The following is a 15,481-nucleotide window of genomic DNA, read 5'->3' as shown; positions in this document are numbered from 1 at the left end:
ACTAAACTAAACCTGTTCCAGCGGGAAACCCGCCTGCAGCGCCCCCCAGTGGCCGCCAGCCGTCCCCGCAACCGGCCCCACACACGTGACGCCCAACCTGGCATCTGGGGTGCCGGTCACGTGACGCCCAGAACGGGCCTTTAGTGTCAAATCCTGATCACGTGCCGCCCAGTCCAGCTGCTCCCCCGGGACGTGACTCACGGGGCGGCTTCAACATCCTGTCTATTGGTCACGTGCTGCCCTATAGCGTCTCCCTCGGCACGTGACACACAGACCGGCTTCAACGCCTGTACCGCATCACGTGACGGGGTGCCCAGCCCCGCCCCCTCCCCGGCACGAATCGGTTGCAGTGGATTTCAAGATGTTTATTCCTCATCGATTTTGCTAACGGTGATCGAGTGAAACAAATTAAGCAGAATTTTTCAGCTACTTGTTTTTATTTTTTTGAAAACTGAATTGTTTGACGTCGCTTCGCTGCTGGGCGCGAATCTGCGAGCGGTGTTGGTGGACTACCGTCGATTGCGCGTGCAGCCGCGAGTGACGGCCACGTCGGAGGGAGACATGGGTGAGTGAGGGGGAGAGATGGGGGGGGAGAGAGGGAGAGATGGGGGTGAGTGAGGGGGAGTGAGTGAAGGGGAGAGATGGGGGTGAGTGAGGGGGAGAGATGGGGGGTGAGTGAGGGAGAGAGAGATGGGGGTGAGTGAAGGGGAGAGATCGGGGTGAGTGAGTGAGGGGGAGACATGGGAGTGAGGGGAGATGGGGGTGAGTGAAGGGCAGAGACCTGGGTGAGTGAGGGGGAGAGATGGGGTTGAGGGAGTGAGGGGGGTGAGAGATCGGGGTGAGTGAGGGGGAGCGATGGGGGTGAGGGGGACTTGATGGGGGTGAGAGGAGATGGGGGAGGTGAGGGGGAGAGAGATGGGGTGAGTGAGGGGAGAGAGGGGAGAGTGAGGGGGGTGTGAGTGAGGGGGAGCGATGGGGGTGAGTGAGGGAGAGAGACATGGGGAGAGTGAGGGAGAGAGAGAGAGATGGGGTGAGGGAAGGGGGTGAGAGAGGGGAGAGACCTGAGTGAGTGAAGGGGAGAGATGGGGTGAGTGAAGGGGGAGAGATGGGGTGAGAGATGGGGGTGAGTGAAGGGGAGAGATGGGGGTGAGGGGGGAGAGATGGGGGTGAGGGGAGATGGGGAGGGGAGAGATGGTGATTGAGAGAGAGATGGGGTGAGGGGGGGAGAGATGGGGAGTGAGGGAGAGAGAGTCAAGGGGGAGAGGGGAGAGAGAGGTGGGGGATGAGAGAGAGAGATGGGGTGAGGGGGAGACATGGGATTGGAGAGGAGAGGGTGAGGGGGAATGGGAAAGAAAGGGTGGGTGAGTGAATGAAGGGAGTGAGAGGCAGACATGGGTGAGGGAGGGGAATGCGAAAGGTGTGAGAGTAGAGGGAGACATGGTTGGAGAGGGACAGGTGAGGAAGGGAGAGAGTGGGGGGTGATGAGTAACGGGGAAGAGAGGGGGGGACATGGGTGAGTGGGAGGGAGAGATAGAGGTGAGGGTGAGTGATAAAGGGAGAGGAGAGAAGGGGACATGGGTGAGTGAGGGGGTGGGAGGACTAAGGAGGGGAGGGGAATGTGGGAAAGGAGAGAAGGGAGACATGGGTGAGTGAGGGATGGGTAGAGAGGGGATGGAGAGAATGGGTGTGAGGGAGGGGAGAAAGGGATACATGGGGAAAGAAACATGTATGAGTGAAGGAGAGAGGGAATGGAAGGAGAGAGAAGGGAGGGGGAAGGTAGAGAGAGAGAGACATGGGTAAATGAGGGGGAGAGGGAGGGGGAGATAGATGAGGGGAGGGTGCAAGATTCTTAGTGAAGAATTGATATCTCTACTAGATTTCTTGCTCAGACAATAGGTGCAGGAGTAGGCCATTTGGCCCTTTGAGCCAGCACCGCCATTCAATGTGATCATGGCTGATAACCCCCAATCAATACCCCGTTCCTGCCTTCTCCCCATATCACCTGACTCCGCTATTTTTAAGAGCCCTATCGAGCTCTCTCTTGAAAGCATTCAGAGAACCTGCCTCCATCGCCCTCTGAGGCAGAGAATTCCACAGACTCACCACTCTCTGTGAGAAAAAGTGTTTCTTCATCTCCGTTCTAAATGGTTTACTCCTTATTCTTAAACTGTGGCCCCTGGTTCTGGACTCCCCCAAAATCAGATTAGTCATGAATGGTGGAGCAGGCTTGAAGTGTGGCCTGCTTCTGTTGCTGTTTCTTAAGTGGACTCCGCAACAATCTGACTCCAAAGAGGTGGCTGCTGATTACTGAGCTACAGCTATGGGACTAGCTTAGATGGTGTACCTTGGTCAGCAAGGGCGTTGGACCACAGGACCAGTTTCCATGCTGTGTGACTCTATAACTTTATGAAGTCAACCAGAAAGGGCGGAAGAAATGGAGATTTAAGCACATTGGCAAAAGCTATTTTAATTTTAAATATGGCCATAAAGTCATACAGCATGCAAATAGGCCCTTCGGCCCATCTTGCCCACGCCGACCAGCCCATATCCCTCTCAGCCTACCCTATCCATGTACCTGTCCAATTGCCTCTTAAACGTTAAGATAGTACCTGCCTCAACTACCTCCTCTAGCAGCTTGTTCCATATATACACGCCACACTTTGTGTAAAAAAAAATAGTTTGTGTTCCTATTAAATCTCTTCCCCATCACCTTAAAACAATGTGCCCTGGTTCTTGATTCCTCTACTTTGGGCAAAAGACTGTGTATCTACCTGTTCTATTCCCCATGATCTTGTACACCTCTATAAGATCACCCCTCATACTCCTGCGCTCCAAGGAATAAAGTCCTAGCCTGCTCAATCTTTCCCTATAGCTCAGGCCCTCCTGGCAACATCTTTGTAAATCTTATCTGCCCTTTTCCAGCTTGACACGTTTCCTATAAAACGGTGACTTAAACTGAACACAATACTCTAAATGTGGCGTCACCAATGTCTTGTACAACTGTAACATGACTTCCCAACATCTATACTCAATACTCTGATGAAGTCCGGATGTTGTACTTTGGCATAAATATACATTGCTAATTGCTGTGCTTTGACCGAGGGAAGAACAATGACTTAAATTAATAATTACATTTTCAGTTGTTACCTGTACTTTTCAGAAGAGTGAGTTTTCATAATTGAGTGAATTAGTGTTTTGATAAAGGTTGCAATCTGGAGAGAGTCGGAAAGGAAGCTTTTTGCTGTTTTCAGTGCATTCAGTTTGCCACGGACGTAGGAAAGGGCTTGAGCATCAGATCCACCTTCAGTATCCGTTCAACCCTGCCTCAAATTGTCATGCGTCTCCATACCTAGTCTGGCTCCATTCAGATGTAAGGTGCTGACTGTTCAATGAAACACTGGTTGAATTGGAAAAAGCTTAAACCACAAACACAGATGTTTTGCAAAGCACAATATTATGTTTTGAACATTGATTACCTAACATTTGAGAATTCAATCACCTACAGCCCCCACCCCTTTTCTCCACTCCCACCCCCCCCTCCTTCCGTCAATCACCTGAAGAAGGGTCCCAACCCAAAACATCGTCTGTCCATGTTCTCCAGAGATACTGCCTGACCCGCTGAGTTACTCTGCGTGTCCTTTATGTAAACCAGGCATGTGCAGTTTCTTGTTTCTATAGTACATTTAGGGTTATCTTGTGAAGAAGTAGTCGTTGTTCTGGGTGAACAACCCTGAGGTTAAGTGTTTATCCTGCCAAAGTGCAAGTGAGTGAACCTGCTGCCATTTATTTTGGCCAAGGGTAAATGCCCTCATCTTGTGTTGTATGATTCGGTGATAAGCTCAGAATATTGATAAAGCTGTGATCACAACACGTTGTAAAAACAATATAACAAACCAATTGTAGGAAAGATGAAAAAGGAAGAACCCAAAATGCTGGAGTAACTTGGCGGGTCAGGCAGCATCTCTGAAGAATATGGGTAGGTGACGTTTCGAGTCAGGACCCTTCTTCAGATCTGAAACGTCACCAATACATGTTCTTCGGAGACGTTTCCTCCGGATGCTCTGATTTTCTCCCACATCTCAAAAACATTCAGGTTTGTAGATTAATCGGCTTCTGTAAATTATCCCTAGGATGAGAAAGTGGTGAATATGTGATCGCTGGTCGGTGTGGGCTTGATGAGACAAAGGACTTATTTTCATGCTTAAAACTCAATCGCTATATTGAATTTAGAATTTTCATCTCTAAAATTTCAATGGCAATGTGACCATTGATTCAAAGTTGAGACGCGAGAGATTAACACTTTCACTCTCCATGGATTCTGCTTAATCGCAGTATTTCCACCTTTTTTGCTTTTGCAACCAATGCAGTGTTTCTGGCTTAAATGTAGTTATGGTGGTGCTATGGGGAGATCACTACCATACAAAAGGGATGATGACATATGGTTGGGTGGAGTTTGTAATGGGACAACTAATGATTGGTTTAGAAGTTATATTAGATGGTTGAACTGATTGCAGAAATAAGACTTCAACTGTAAACGTGTGCTGTTCTGTTTCACTGCAGGTGGGTGGATCTCCACCTTGGTTTCCGGCCTGTTTGGCACACGAGAAATGAGGATATTGATCTTGGGTCTGGATGGAGCAGGCAAGACCACGATACTCTACAGGCTGCAGGTGGGAGAAGTCGTTACCACGATCCCCAGTAAGTGTTCTGCCACCTCCCCCTGCTGTGACTGTTAGCTATTACACACCTACTTTTGCAATGTTGGTGCTTATTTATAAGTTTGTATACTTAAAGAGTCAAGAGTGATTTATTGTCATTTGGAGGGGAGATGGTGTGTGTGGACGGGGAGGTGTAGGAGGGGGGATAGGGTGGTGTGGGGGGAGGGGTGTGTGTGGTGAGTGTGTGTGTTGTAGGTGAGAGGTGTATGTGGGCGGGAGGGGTGTGTGGACGGGGGTGTGTGTGTGTGGTGGGTGGGTGTGTTGTGTGGTGTGGGTGCGTGGGGGGGGGGGGGGGGGGGTGGTGTGGGGGGGGGGGGGGGTGAGGGTGGGGGGGGGGGGGGGGGGGGGGGGGGGGGGGGGGGGGGGGGTGGGGTGTGGGGGGGGGGGGGGGGGGGGGGGGGGGGGGGGGGGGGGGGGGGGGGGGGGGGGGGGGGGGGGGGTGGGGGGGGGGGGGGGGGGTTTTTGTGGGGGCGGGGAGTGGGGGGGGGGGGGGAAGTAAGCTCGGAGAAAAGACGGGGGAAGAACCATGGGGAGAGGGGGGCATCACAGGGGAGGGGGAAGGAGCCAGCGACGGGGACCAGAGAGGTAGTGGCTGGAATTGGTGGTGCAATGGGACTCACAGAGGTCGCTGGTCATTCTCCTCCGCCGGGATCAGAGTCTTCACTTTCCATTTGGCGACATCGGCGACATCTTCAACTCCGGGCTGGGCTGGGTCTCTGACTCGGGGCTGGGCTGGGTCTCCGACTCGGGGCTGGGCTGGGTCTCCGACTGTGGGCTAGGCTGTTGGAGCAGAGATCGATCTGCGCACGAGCGGTTTTAAAGATTTTTAAACCTCGCTAACTTTTACGACATTCAACTGATCAGAACGAAACTTGGTACACTTGCAGCACGGGAGAACGGTGAGTGAACTGGCAAAAATCGTAGCGCTGTTGCTAACCGTTTTTGCGCAGATAGGAAGACCGCCAAACCGGAAGATAACAAGATCAGAGTTTTAGTGATGTATAGATTATAGCATCTGAAGTTTCTTGTTTTTATTTAAATCGCTCTGTTGCTCTCCCCCTCCTTCCACACCGAATACCACAGCGATCTCTGTCTGTTTATACATTATATGTAAAATGGAATAATCTAATTTTGCAGCAATTGGCTTCAATGTTGAAACTGTGACGTTCAAGAACCTTAAGTTTCAAGTGTGGGACCTGGGTGGACAGACCAGTATACGGTATGAAAGCATTTTTCCCTTCTACATTACTGACAGTTCTGTAAATTGATTACCCCTTGACAGCAGTTTTGGTGCATGCCAATCAGGCGTATTTATTTATTTATTTATTTACTGTTCGCTGCATGCTAAACATGTAAGATAAACTAAGGTTGCAGCATATGGATTCAAGAAATGGATAATTAAAGAGCAAGCTGGCTTAAAAAATTAGAACGACGCACAATGCTGGAGTAACTCAACGGGAGGAGAGATGTTCTCCAGAGATGCTGCTCGCCCCGTTGAGTTACTCCAGCATTCTATCTTCGGTGTAAACCAGCATCTACAGTAGCTTCCTACACGTTTAAACCGTAGTAATTGGGCCAAGAATCTACTTTACATCATACATCTCTGACCCCTCCACCACTAAATTTGTGACATTTTATTTTCAAAAATAAACGTTATTCACAAAAAATATAAACAAATCAAAAACACGCAAGACTCATAATAAGATGCAAAGTGCTGGAGTAACGTGGTGGGTCAGGCAGCACTTCTGGAGCCAATAGATATGTTTTGGGTTGAGACCCTCGATCAGACCCGACCCAAAAAGTGGGCTGCCTCCGTGAACTGTTAAAATGTGGGTACACTAACAATGTTGTTGGGAAGGGTGTCCAGGATTATGATCCAGCAAAATAGTTGTGAACTATTTGCAAAGTTTTGAAGTTGTTCAGAGAGTCTAGGGTCGGAGGCCACAGCCTCAGAATAAAAGAACATACCTTTAGAAAGGAGATGACAAAGAATTTCGTTAGCCGGAGGGTGGTGAATCTATGGAATTTGTTACTACGGACGGCTGTGGAGGCCAAGTCAATGGATATTTTTAAGGCAGAGATTGACAGATTCTTCATTAGTATGCTCTAGAGTCATAGTCACACAGCATGGAAGAGTTATGGGAAGAAGGCATGAGACTGGGGTTGAGAGGAAAAGATAGACCAGCCATAATTGAATGGTGGAGTAGACTTGATGGGCCAAATGGTCAAATTCTGCCCCAATAACTTATGAAATTATGAGTATTATCTTAAAGTGAAGGTTGGTCCTGATAAAAATGGGCCTGATGTGTGATCAGTGAAGTGTTATTCACTCATTGTAACAGAGTATAAATCCAAGACACCTGCTGCTTTGTTTCCTCTGCCAGACAGACTCAATAAACCACTTGTTCCTCCCTTTCTACCAGGTTCAATGTTAAGTTTAGTTTAGAGAAACGCCCTTTTGGCCCGCCGAGTCTGTGCCGACCAGCGATCACACCGAATGCTAGTTCTATTCCACGCACTAGGGATAATTTAGAGAAGCCAATTAGCCTCCAAACCTGTACGTCTTTGGAGTGTGGCACCCGGAGAAACCCCACGCAGTCACAGAGAGAATGTACAAATTCCACACAGGCAGCACCCGTTGTCAAGGTCAAACTCGGGTCTCTGGCGCTGTAAGGCAGTAACTCCACCGCTGTGCCACCCTTTGCATGTGCAATGACTAAAACCAATTAATTTAGTTATTTCCAGTATAGTGATGGAGCTTTGCTGTATCAGAAGGTTGATATCATTTCAGTGTGTGTGTTGTGAATCAAATGTTCTCCTTTCCTCAGCCCCTACTGGCGTTGTTATTACTCCAACACTGATGCCGTCATCTACGTGGTCGACAGCTGTGACAAGGAAAGAATGGGGATCTCAAAGTCAGAACTTGTTACGATGTTGGAGGTGAGGAAACTGCTTTACAAGTGTCATTGAAAGTTGTTTGAATTTACTCAGCCTAATCAAAAAACAAGCTGCTGGAGGAACTCTGTGGGCCAGGCAGCATATTGGTATTAGTTTAGGCAAGTACAATAATACTTGAGGCAGGTACAATAATAGCATTTAAAAAGACCTTGGACAATTATATGGATAAACTTGTCTAAATAGGGCGAGCTTAGATGGGGTATCTTGGTCAGCATGGACAAGTTGGGCCAAAGAGCCTGTTTCCATGCTGTGTGACTATGACTCTAGAGCATGCGTTACTCTAGACTGAGGTTGCAATGAATTTTATTGTACTGCTAAACCCTTCCATTCAAATCAATATTTTGCCCAGATTGATGGCTCAGCAAAGATAGACACAAAATCCTGAGTAACTCAACAGATCAGGCAGCATCTCTGAAGAAAAGGGGTAGGGGACGTTTAGGTCGGGACCCTTCCTCAGAGTCTGCATTTTGTGTCTATCTTTGTTATAAACCTTTTAATTACATTGATGGCTCACCATCTATTTAGTACATTTGTGAAAGTTTCTGAAGTTTTGTCACCAAAGTTCTTAATCCTTTTTGTTCATCACACTTATGTTGGTGGGGAAGGGTAGTGTCACTGAAATACCTGGTCCAAAAGTATTCAACTCTTTATCAAAAACTCTCTCTATCATTCTTGACCAGAGAGATGAAGGAGGGTGTTTAGGTGCTGATGCATTTAAGATTCAAGCAATAGCAAACGGTCATGAATAGTGACCATAAAAGGGTGGCACTCTGGCACAGCAGTAGAGATGCTGTCTTACAGCGCCAGAGATCCGGGTTCGATCCTGACCTCGGGTGCTGTCTGTACGGAGTTTGTACGTTCTCCCTATGACCACGTAAGTTTTCTTTGGGTGCTCCTGTTTCCTCCCACACTCTAAAGACCTACGGATTTGCAGGTTAATTTGCTTTGGTGAAATTGTAAATTGTCCATAGTGTGTAAATACTGTTAGTGTACAGGCTGGTCTGCGCGGACTCACTGAGCCAAAGGATCTGCTTCCATGCTGTACCTCTATAAAGAACTTAGATATGTGTTCAGCATGTTTGGATTCTAAGGCCTAAACACTGAGATGGCTCCTTGCTTGAATTTGCCAGATGTCATAGTCATGCAGTGTGGAAACGGATCCTTCAGCCAAAAACCTGGTAATACCTGGCATTTACATGTTCACCATGGTCATCCATCCAAGACCGCAACACATTGCAGAATGTTATGGACGATCACACAAAAACCAGCCTCCCTTCAATCGTCTCCATCTACATCACGCTGCCACGGCAAGGCCGCGAGCATAACCAAGGGCCAGTCTCATCCTGGTCACTCCCTCATCTCCCCTCTCCCATCAGGCAAGAAGTACAGAAATGTGAAAACGCATATGTCCAGATTTAGAGATAGTTCTTCTCAGCTGTTATCGGGCAACTAAACGGCCCTCTCATCAGCTGGAGCGTGGTCCTGACCTCCCATCTACTATTGGATATCTTTGAACTATCTTTAATCCGACCAGTTTTTTATAACTTTGTACTAAAATATTGTGCTCTTTAACTGTGCAAGGATTCATTGTATTCACGTATCATCTTTTCTTTGGATAGACGCAAAATGCTGGAGTAACTCAGCGTGTCAGGCTGCATCTCTGGAGGGAAGGATAGGTTACGTTTCGGGTCAGAACACTTCTTCAGACAGTTTTGTTTTGAGATGCAGCACGGAAACAACCCTTCAAGTCCACATCGACCAGTGATCCCCACACACTAACACTATCTTACAGCACACTAGGGACGATTTTCAATTATCCCAAGCCAATTAGCATACAAACCTGTCCATCTTTGGAGTGTGGGAGGAAACTGGAGCTGCTGGAGAATAACCACACAGTTTATGGGGAGAACGTACAAACTCCGTACAGACAGCACCCATAGTCAGGATCGAACCCGGGTCTCTGGTGTTGTGAGGCAGCAGCTCTACATCTGTGCCACCGTGCTGAGAAGTCTTTTCTTTGACTGGATACCAGGCATACAAAAGCATAACACTGTACCTCAGGACAATCAAAACCTAAACTAAACATTAAAAGTGGATGTTTAATCACAGCTGAACTGCTTGCTTACAGGAAGAAGAGCTGAAGAAGGCTGTGCTAGTGGTGTTTGCAAATAAGCAGGACATGGAACATGCTCTGTCTCCCACAGAGGTGGCCAACGCACTCGGCCTCCCTGCCATGAAGGATCGGAAATGGCAGATATTCAAAACCTCTGCAACCAAAGGAATTGGTCTGGAAGAAGCTATGGACTGGTAATTATATTAACGTATTGTTTATCCTTTAGATAGTGTTCTGTCCAATTTACACAAAGTGCTGGAGTAACTCAGCAGGTCAGACAGTATCTCTGGAGAACATGGACAGGCAACATTTTGGGTCGGGACCCTTCTTCTGATGTCACCTGTCTACGTTCTCCAGAGATGCTGCCTGACCCGCTGAGTTAGTTTAGTTTAGAGATACAGTGTGGAAACAAGCCCTTCGGCGCACTGAGTCCGCACCGACCAGTTCTATCTTACACACTAGGGACAATTTGCAAAGCCAATTAACCTGCAAACCCACACGTCTTTGGAATGTGGGAGGAAACCAGAGCACTCTGTACAAATCGGAGCAAACGTGCAAACTGTACAAACCGCACCCACAATCAGGATCAAACCCGTGTCTCTGGTGCTGTAAGGCAGAAACTCTAAAGCTCCACCACTGTGCTCCACTCCAGCACTTTGTGCCCTTTTGTGTAACCCAGCACCTATGTCAGTGGTTATCATCTTGCATTTGTACCAGAATCCTTAAATACTTTTGGATATGCGCACGGATATGCAGGAAATGGAGAGATATAGATCACGTGCAGATGAGATTAATTTAACGACATCATTTTCGGCAGGGACATTACGAGTCAAAGGGCCTGTTCCTGTGCTGCACTGTCTATGTTCAGAGGTTTGTTGGTACTAGCTGAATTTAAGTGGCTAACCCCGATCTGTATTCCCAGTGCATGAATGAGGAAGCATGCTGGGTTGTGTCGGTAATACATTCTTTAAGGTAGGGTTAGAGTTGGGGTGATTCCAGATGGAATTTCGAGGTTGGTCTCTTTAAGGGTGAAGTGTAGAATAACTAGAATGCTATATTGTTTTAAATGATTAGATTACAAGGGAAGGTTGCACAGATTCTTCCTGAAACCAGCTCACCCGAGGAAATGGAAACTAATCTATTAATGCCATTAATCTTAAACTGACTGGATGATTTTAATCTACTTCACTTTAATCTACTTCACTGAAGATAATGCATTGTCTTCAGTGAAGTAGATTAAAGTCATCCGGTCAGTTTAAGATGAATGGTGTTAATAGATTAGTTTCCATCTCCTTGGGTGAGCTCGTTTCAGGAGCACATAATGTTAATGTGATTCAGGGTTTGATAGGATTCTACACAATAAAAAATACAGAGGAAATTTGAAACACTTGGAAACAGATGCTTTGCTGATGGTCAATTGAAAATTTTAAAATGATGATCAATAGATTGGCGTTTAGGCGTCGTGAAGTTATGATGCAGCCCTAATAACGGCGAAAAAAATCTTACTGAAATTCTGGAAAAAGACAACAGTTCCCACAGTGAAGACGTGGATTACTGACATGTTAAAAATGAAGCTGTACGAAAATTGTATAACTTTCATGTCGATTACCTTATTCTCGTACAATTGCTTCTAATAAAATAAATTCCCCCCCAAAAAAAGTTATGATGCAGCTTTATAGGACTTAACTCAGCAGGTCGGGCAGCATCTGTGGAGGGGAATGGACAGACTCTGTTTCGTGTCGGGACCCTTCTTCAGACTGATACTTTAAAAACGTATCTGCATTAAAATGAAACCATTTCTCTTTTTCTATAGGTTGGCTGAATCCTTGAAATGTAGACAATGAAAACTTGGTTAATTTCCTGTCACGAGATTGCAACGGTCAGCGTTATGATCTTTACCCCCTGCATCTCCAGAAGCCTTTTAAATATGCGTAAGGATTATTTGTTCCAGAGTTCTGCATTTATTCCTGTTTTTTTTTTATATATTGTATTTATGTGGGGTTTTCCTCTTTTGGGATTTCTTTCCAAGTTTAACTACTCGGTCGAAAGGGGTGTGAACTCCTACACTAACAGAGGGGAGTTAGACTTTAGTTTACATTAATTTCCTGTTTGTGATTTAATGGCGTGTTAATACAACTAATAAAACATTCCTTTGCTTGATTGTGATATGTTCAAGGACAATTTTAAAAGCTGAAGAGGGAGACTATTAAAATGTTGTGTTCACTTTAATTAAACAGTCCCTGTAAAGGTTTTTATCCTGGCAAAGCATCTAGGTGGTCTAAACATTCTGTTAAGGTGCAAAGTTTATGAATTCTGGGGAAAATAGAACAAAAATAATTTTAAAAAGTCCAAAATAATCCATACAGAGCAAAGACCATCCAGGAAAGAATGCTACATTAAGCCCAGTTTCTCTTGGTCCTCAAAACATGATTAAATGCAAAAAGTCTCTATCTGTAAATATCTCCAATAAATACCATTATTAATCAGAGGACACGGATATTGGCATTGGTTTATTATTGTCAGGTGTACCAAGACAATGAAAAACTTTGTTTGCGTGCTATGCGGGAATCAGACTATACATGAGTATAATCAGACCACACACAAGTACAACACGTAGTGCAAAGACAAAAATACCAGAGTGCAGAATACATGGAGAGAAGGAATAGGCGACCCGAAACATCGCCTATTCCTTCTCTCCATCGATGCTGCCTCACCCACTGAGTTTCTCCATTATTTTTGTCTACCTTCGATTTTTTCCAGCATCTGCAGTTCTTTCTTGAACAGAGTGCAGAATATAGTGTTATAACTTTACAGTTACAGAGAAAGTGCAGGTAAAAGTAAGTACAATGTCCACAATGAGGTAGGTTGGATGATCAGGACTACACTAGCTTATGGGAGGACTGTTCAGTAGTTTTAACAACAGAAGGGAAGAAGCTGTTCTTGAGTCTAGAGGTACAGTGCACTCCATAATATTTGGGACAAAGACCCATTGTTTATTTATTTGCCTCTGTACCCCACCATTTGAGATTTGTAATAGAAAAAAAATCACATGTGGTTAAAGTGTACATTGTCAGGTGTTTTTATACATTTTGGTTTCACCATGTAGAAATTACAGCTGCGTTTTTACATAGTCCCCCCCCCCCCCCCCCCCCCCATTTCTGGGCACCATAATGTTTGGGACACATGCCTTCACAGGTGTTTGTAATTGCTCAGGTGTGTTTAAATGCATAGAAACATAGAAATTAGGTGCAGGAGTAGGCCATTCGGCCCTTCGAGCCTGCACCGCCATTCAATATGATCATGGCTGATCATCCAACTCAATATCCCGTACCTGCCTTCTCTCCATACCCCCTGATCCCCTTAGCCACAAGGGCCACATCTAACTCCCTCTTAAATATAGCCAATAAACTGGCCTCAACTACCCTCTGTGGCAGAAAGTTCCAGAGATTCACCACTCTCTGTGTGAAAAAAGTTATTCTCATCTCGGTTTTAAAGGATTTCCCCCTTATCCTTAAGCTGTGACCCCTTGTCCTGGACATCCCTAACATCGGGAACAATCTTCCTGCATCTAGACCTGTCCAACCCCTTAAGAATTTTGTAAGTTTCTATAAGATCCCCTCTCAATCTTCTAAAGTCTAGAGCATACTTAATGCAGGTATAAGAGAGCTCTCAGCACCTAGTCGTTCCTCCAGTCTTTCCATCACCTTTGGAAACTTTTATTGCTGTTTATCAACATGAGGACCAAAGTCGTGCCAATGAAAGTCAAAGAAGCCATTATGAGACTGAGAAACAAGATTAAAACTGTTAAGAGACATCAGCCATACCATAGGCTTACCAAAATCAACTGTTTGGAACATCATTAAGAAGAAAGAGAGCACTGGTGAGCTTACTAATCGTAAAGGGACTGGCAGGCCGAGGAAGACCTCCACAGCTGATGACAGAAGAATTCTTTCTCAATATAGAAAATACCCCAAACACCTGTCCGACAGATCAGAAACACACTTCAGGAGTCAGGTGTGGATTTGTCAATGACCACTGTCCGCAGAAGACTTCATGAACAGAAATACAGCATCTACACTGCAAGATGCAAATCCCACGTTAGCCGCAAAAATAGGATGGCCAGATTACAGTTTTCCAGGAAGTACTTAAAAGAGCAACCAGAGTTCTGGAAAAAGGTCTTGTGGACAGATGAGATGAAGATTAACATATCAGATGGAGCGCAGGAGGATGAGGGGTGATCTTATAGAGGTGTATAAAATCATGAGAGGAATAGAATGGGTAGATGCACAGAATCTCTTGCCCAGAGTTGGAGAATCGAGGGAAGATTTAATGGGAATCTGAGGGGTAACGTCTTCCACACAGAGGGTGGTGGGTGTATGGAACAAGCTACCAGATGAGGTAGTTGAGGCTGGGACAATCCCAACGTTTAAGAAACAGTTAGACAGGTACATTTGGCTTGGAGGGATATGGACCAAGCACAGGCACATGGGACTAGTGTAGCTAGGGCATTGTTGGCCGGTATGGGCAATTTGGGCCTAGGGCCTGTTTCCACCCTGCGTCACTATGACTCTAAAGTAGGCCTGGAAGAGGCGCAGGATGGTGGTGGTGTAGGGGCCGGTGCGGCTGCAAGCAGCTGGGGAGAGGTGGCGCAAGCCAGGGGCAGAGTGGACAGCTGTCGGTAAGACCGCCCGCTAAAACCAAAATCTGTTGTAAAAGGGTCTGTTAACATAAGTGTTTACTGTAATTTAAAGGAAATATATATGGTGGGGAAAAAGGGAGTGGGTTGTCAAACTGAAGAAACAAAACTGCAGATGCTGGATTATACCAAAGATAGACACAAATTGCTGGAGTAACTCATCTGGAACCCATCTGAAGAAGGGCCCTGACCCGAAACATCACCCATCCAATTTCTCTGGAGAGAAATCCAGCACTAGTGACTCAGCACTGAGTTACTCTGTTTAATTTAGGTCAAACAGCTGGCAGAGACTTGAGGAAGCAAGGAAAAGCCTGCAAACTGGTTGGACTGGTTGTGCCACCAAGGTCTAGTTTCCAGAACATTGGAATTTAAACAACACACCCGCATCAATTGCAGAGCAAGATAATCACAGGTAATCACAATGGGAGGGGAGCTAATCTGACACTTCCATCCACATCAGCATGCAGAGCTTGGACAGGAAGAGCAAATGATTGTGACTAGTCTATCTCCTCAACTCTGAGAAAGGGATTTGAGGCAATGGGTCATTGTTAGAAACTATTTATTAAAGATATTAGGAAATTCAGAGGAAAAATATTCAGGTAATCAGATGAGGTGCATGTGGTTTCATGAAAGTAGTAACTTACCTGTAACAGGCATCGCACATAAGAACTGGAGTGGACTTTGAAAACATGGTGCCTCTTGCATGCGGGATAAGTAAACTATTTTTGTACATTTGCTAATCGAGAATTAGGGGTATGGCAATACGTACTCTACTGGACTGTTTGTAAGAAAAATAATTTCACTTTGTTAGCACTCGCACGTGATAAATTGAACCTGCTGTGGTGCAGGGGAAGTCAGTCTTACAGCACGGAAACAGGCCCTTAGGCCCAACGTGCCCCATCTACACTAATCCCACCTGCACAAATTCCGCCATATCCCTCTAATCCTATCCAAAGTGACAAGTGGTGGATGTGACACACTTGAAGATAATTGAAG

General features: G+C 46.0%; 1 protein-coding gene across 2 annotated transcripts; it reads left to right on the top strand.

Annotated features, from left to right (window-relative positions):
* Positions 1-411: 411 nt before the first annotated feature.
* arl1 (ADP-ribosylation factor-like 1) lies at positions 412-12,277 on the top strand. Of its 2 annotated transcripts, none has more exons than XM_055650522.1 (6): positions 412-565; positions 4,561-4,698; positions 5,856-5,937; positions 7,547-7,658; positions 9,805-9,983; positions 11,603-12,277. In XM_055650522.1, exons 1-6 carry the CDS (start codon positions 562-564, stop codon positions 11,631-11,633), a joined length of 546 nt encoding a protein of 181 aa, XP_055506497.1. In that variant the 5' UTR covers positions 412-561; the 3' UTR covers positions 11,634-12,277. The 2 variants fall into 2 exon arrangements, with proteins under 2 accessions (XP_055506497.1, XP_055506496.1); XM_055650521.1 differs by lacking the exon at positions 412-565 and adding an exon at positions 1,639-1,645.
* Positions 12,278-15,481: the final 3,204 nt, after the last annotated feature.

This window comes from Leucoraja erinacea, chromosome 19 (genome assembly GCF_028641065.1).
Source record: "Leucoraja erinacea ecotype New England chromosome 19, Leri_hhj_1, whole genome shotgun sequence".
NCBI classification, from domain to species: Eukaryota; Metazoa; Chordata; class Chondrichthyes; order Rajiformes; family Rajidae; genus Leucoraja; species Leucoraja erinaceus.
Note: the sequence above shows the minus strand (reverse complement) of the source record. Positions and strands in the feature narration are given on the sequence as shown.

Excerpts from the sequence above, each read along its gene's own strand:
- arl1 (XM_055650522.1), top strand. Across the intron at positions 7,659-9,804 it reads AACTTGTTACGATGTTGGAG|GAAGAAGAGCTGAAGAAGGC; the intron begins GTGAGGAAACTG and ends GCTTGCTTACAG. Across the intron at positions 9,984-11,602 it reads CTGGAAGAAGCTATGGACTG|GTTGGCTGAATCCTTGAAAT; the intron begins GTAATTATATTA and ends CTTTTTCTATAG.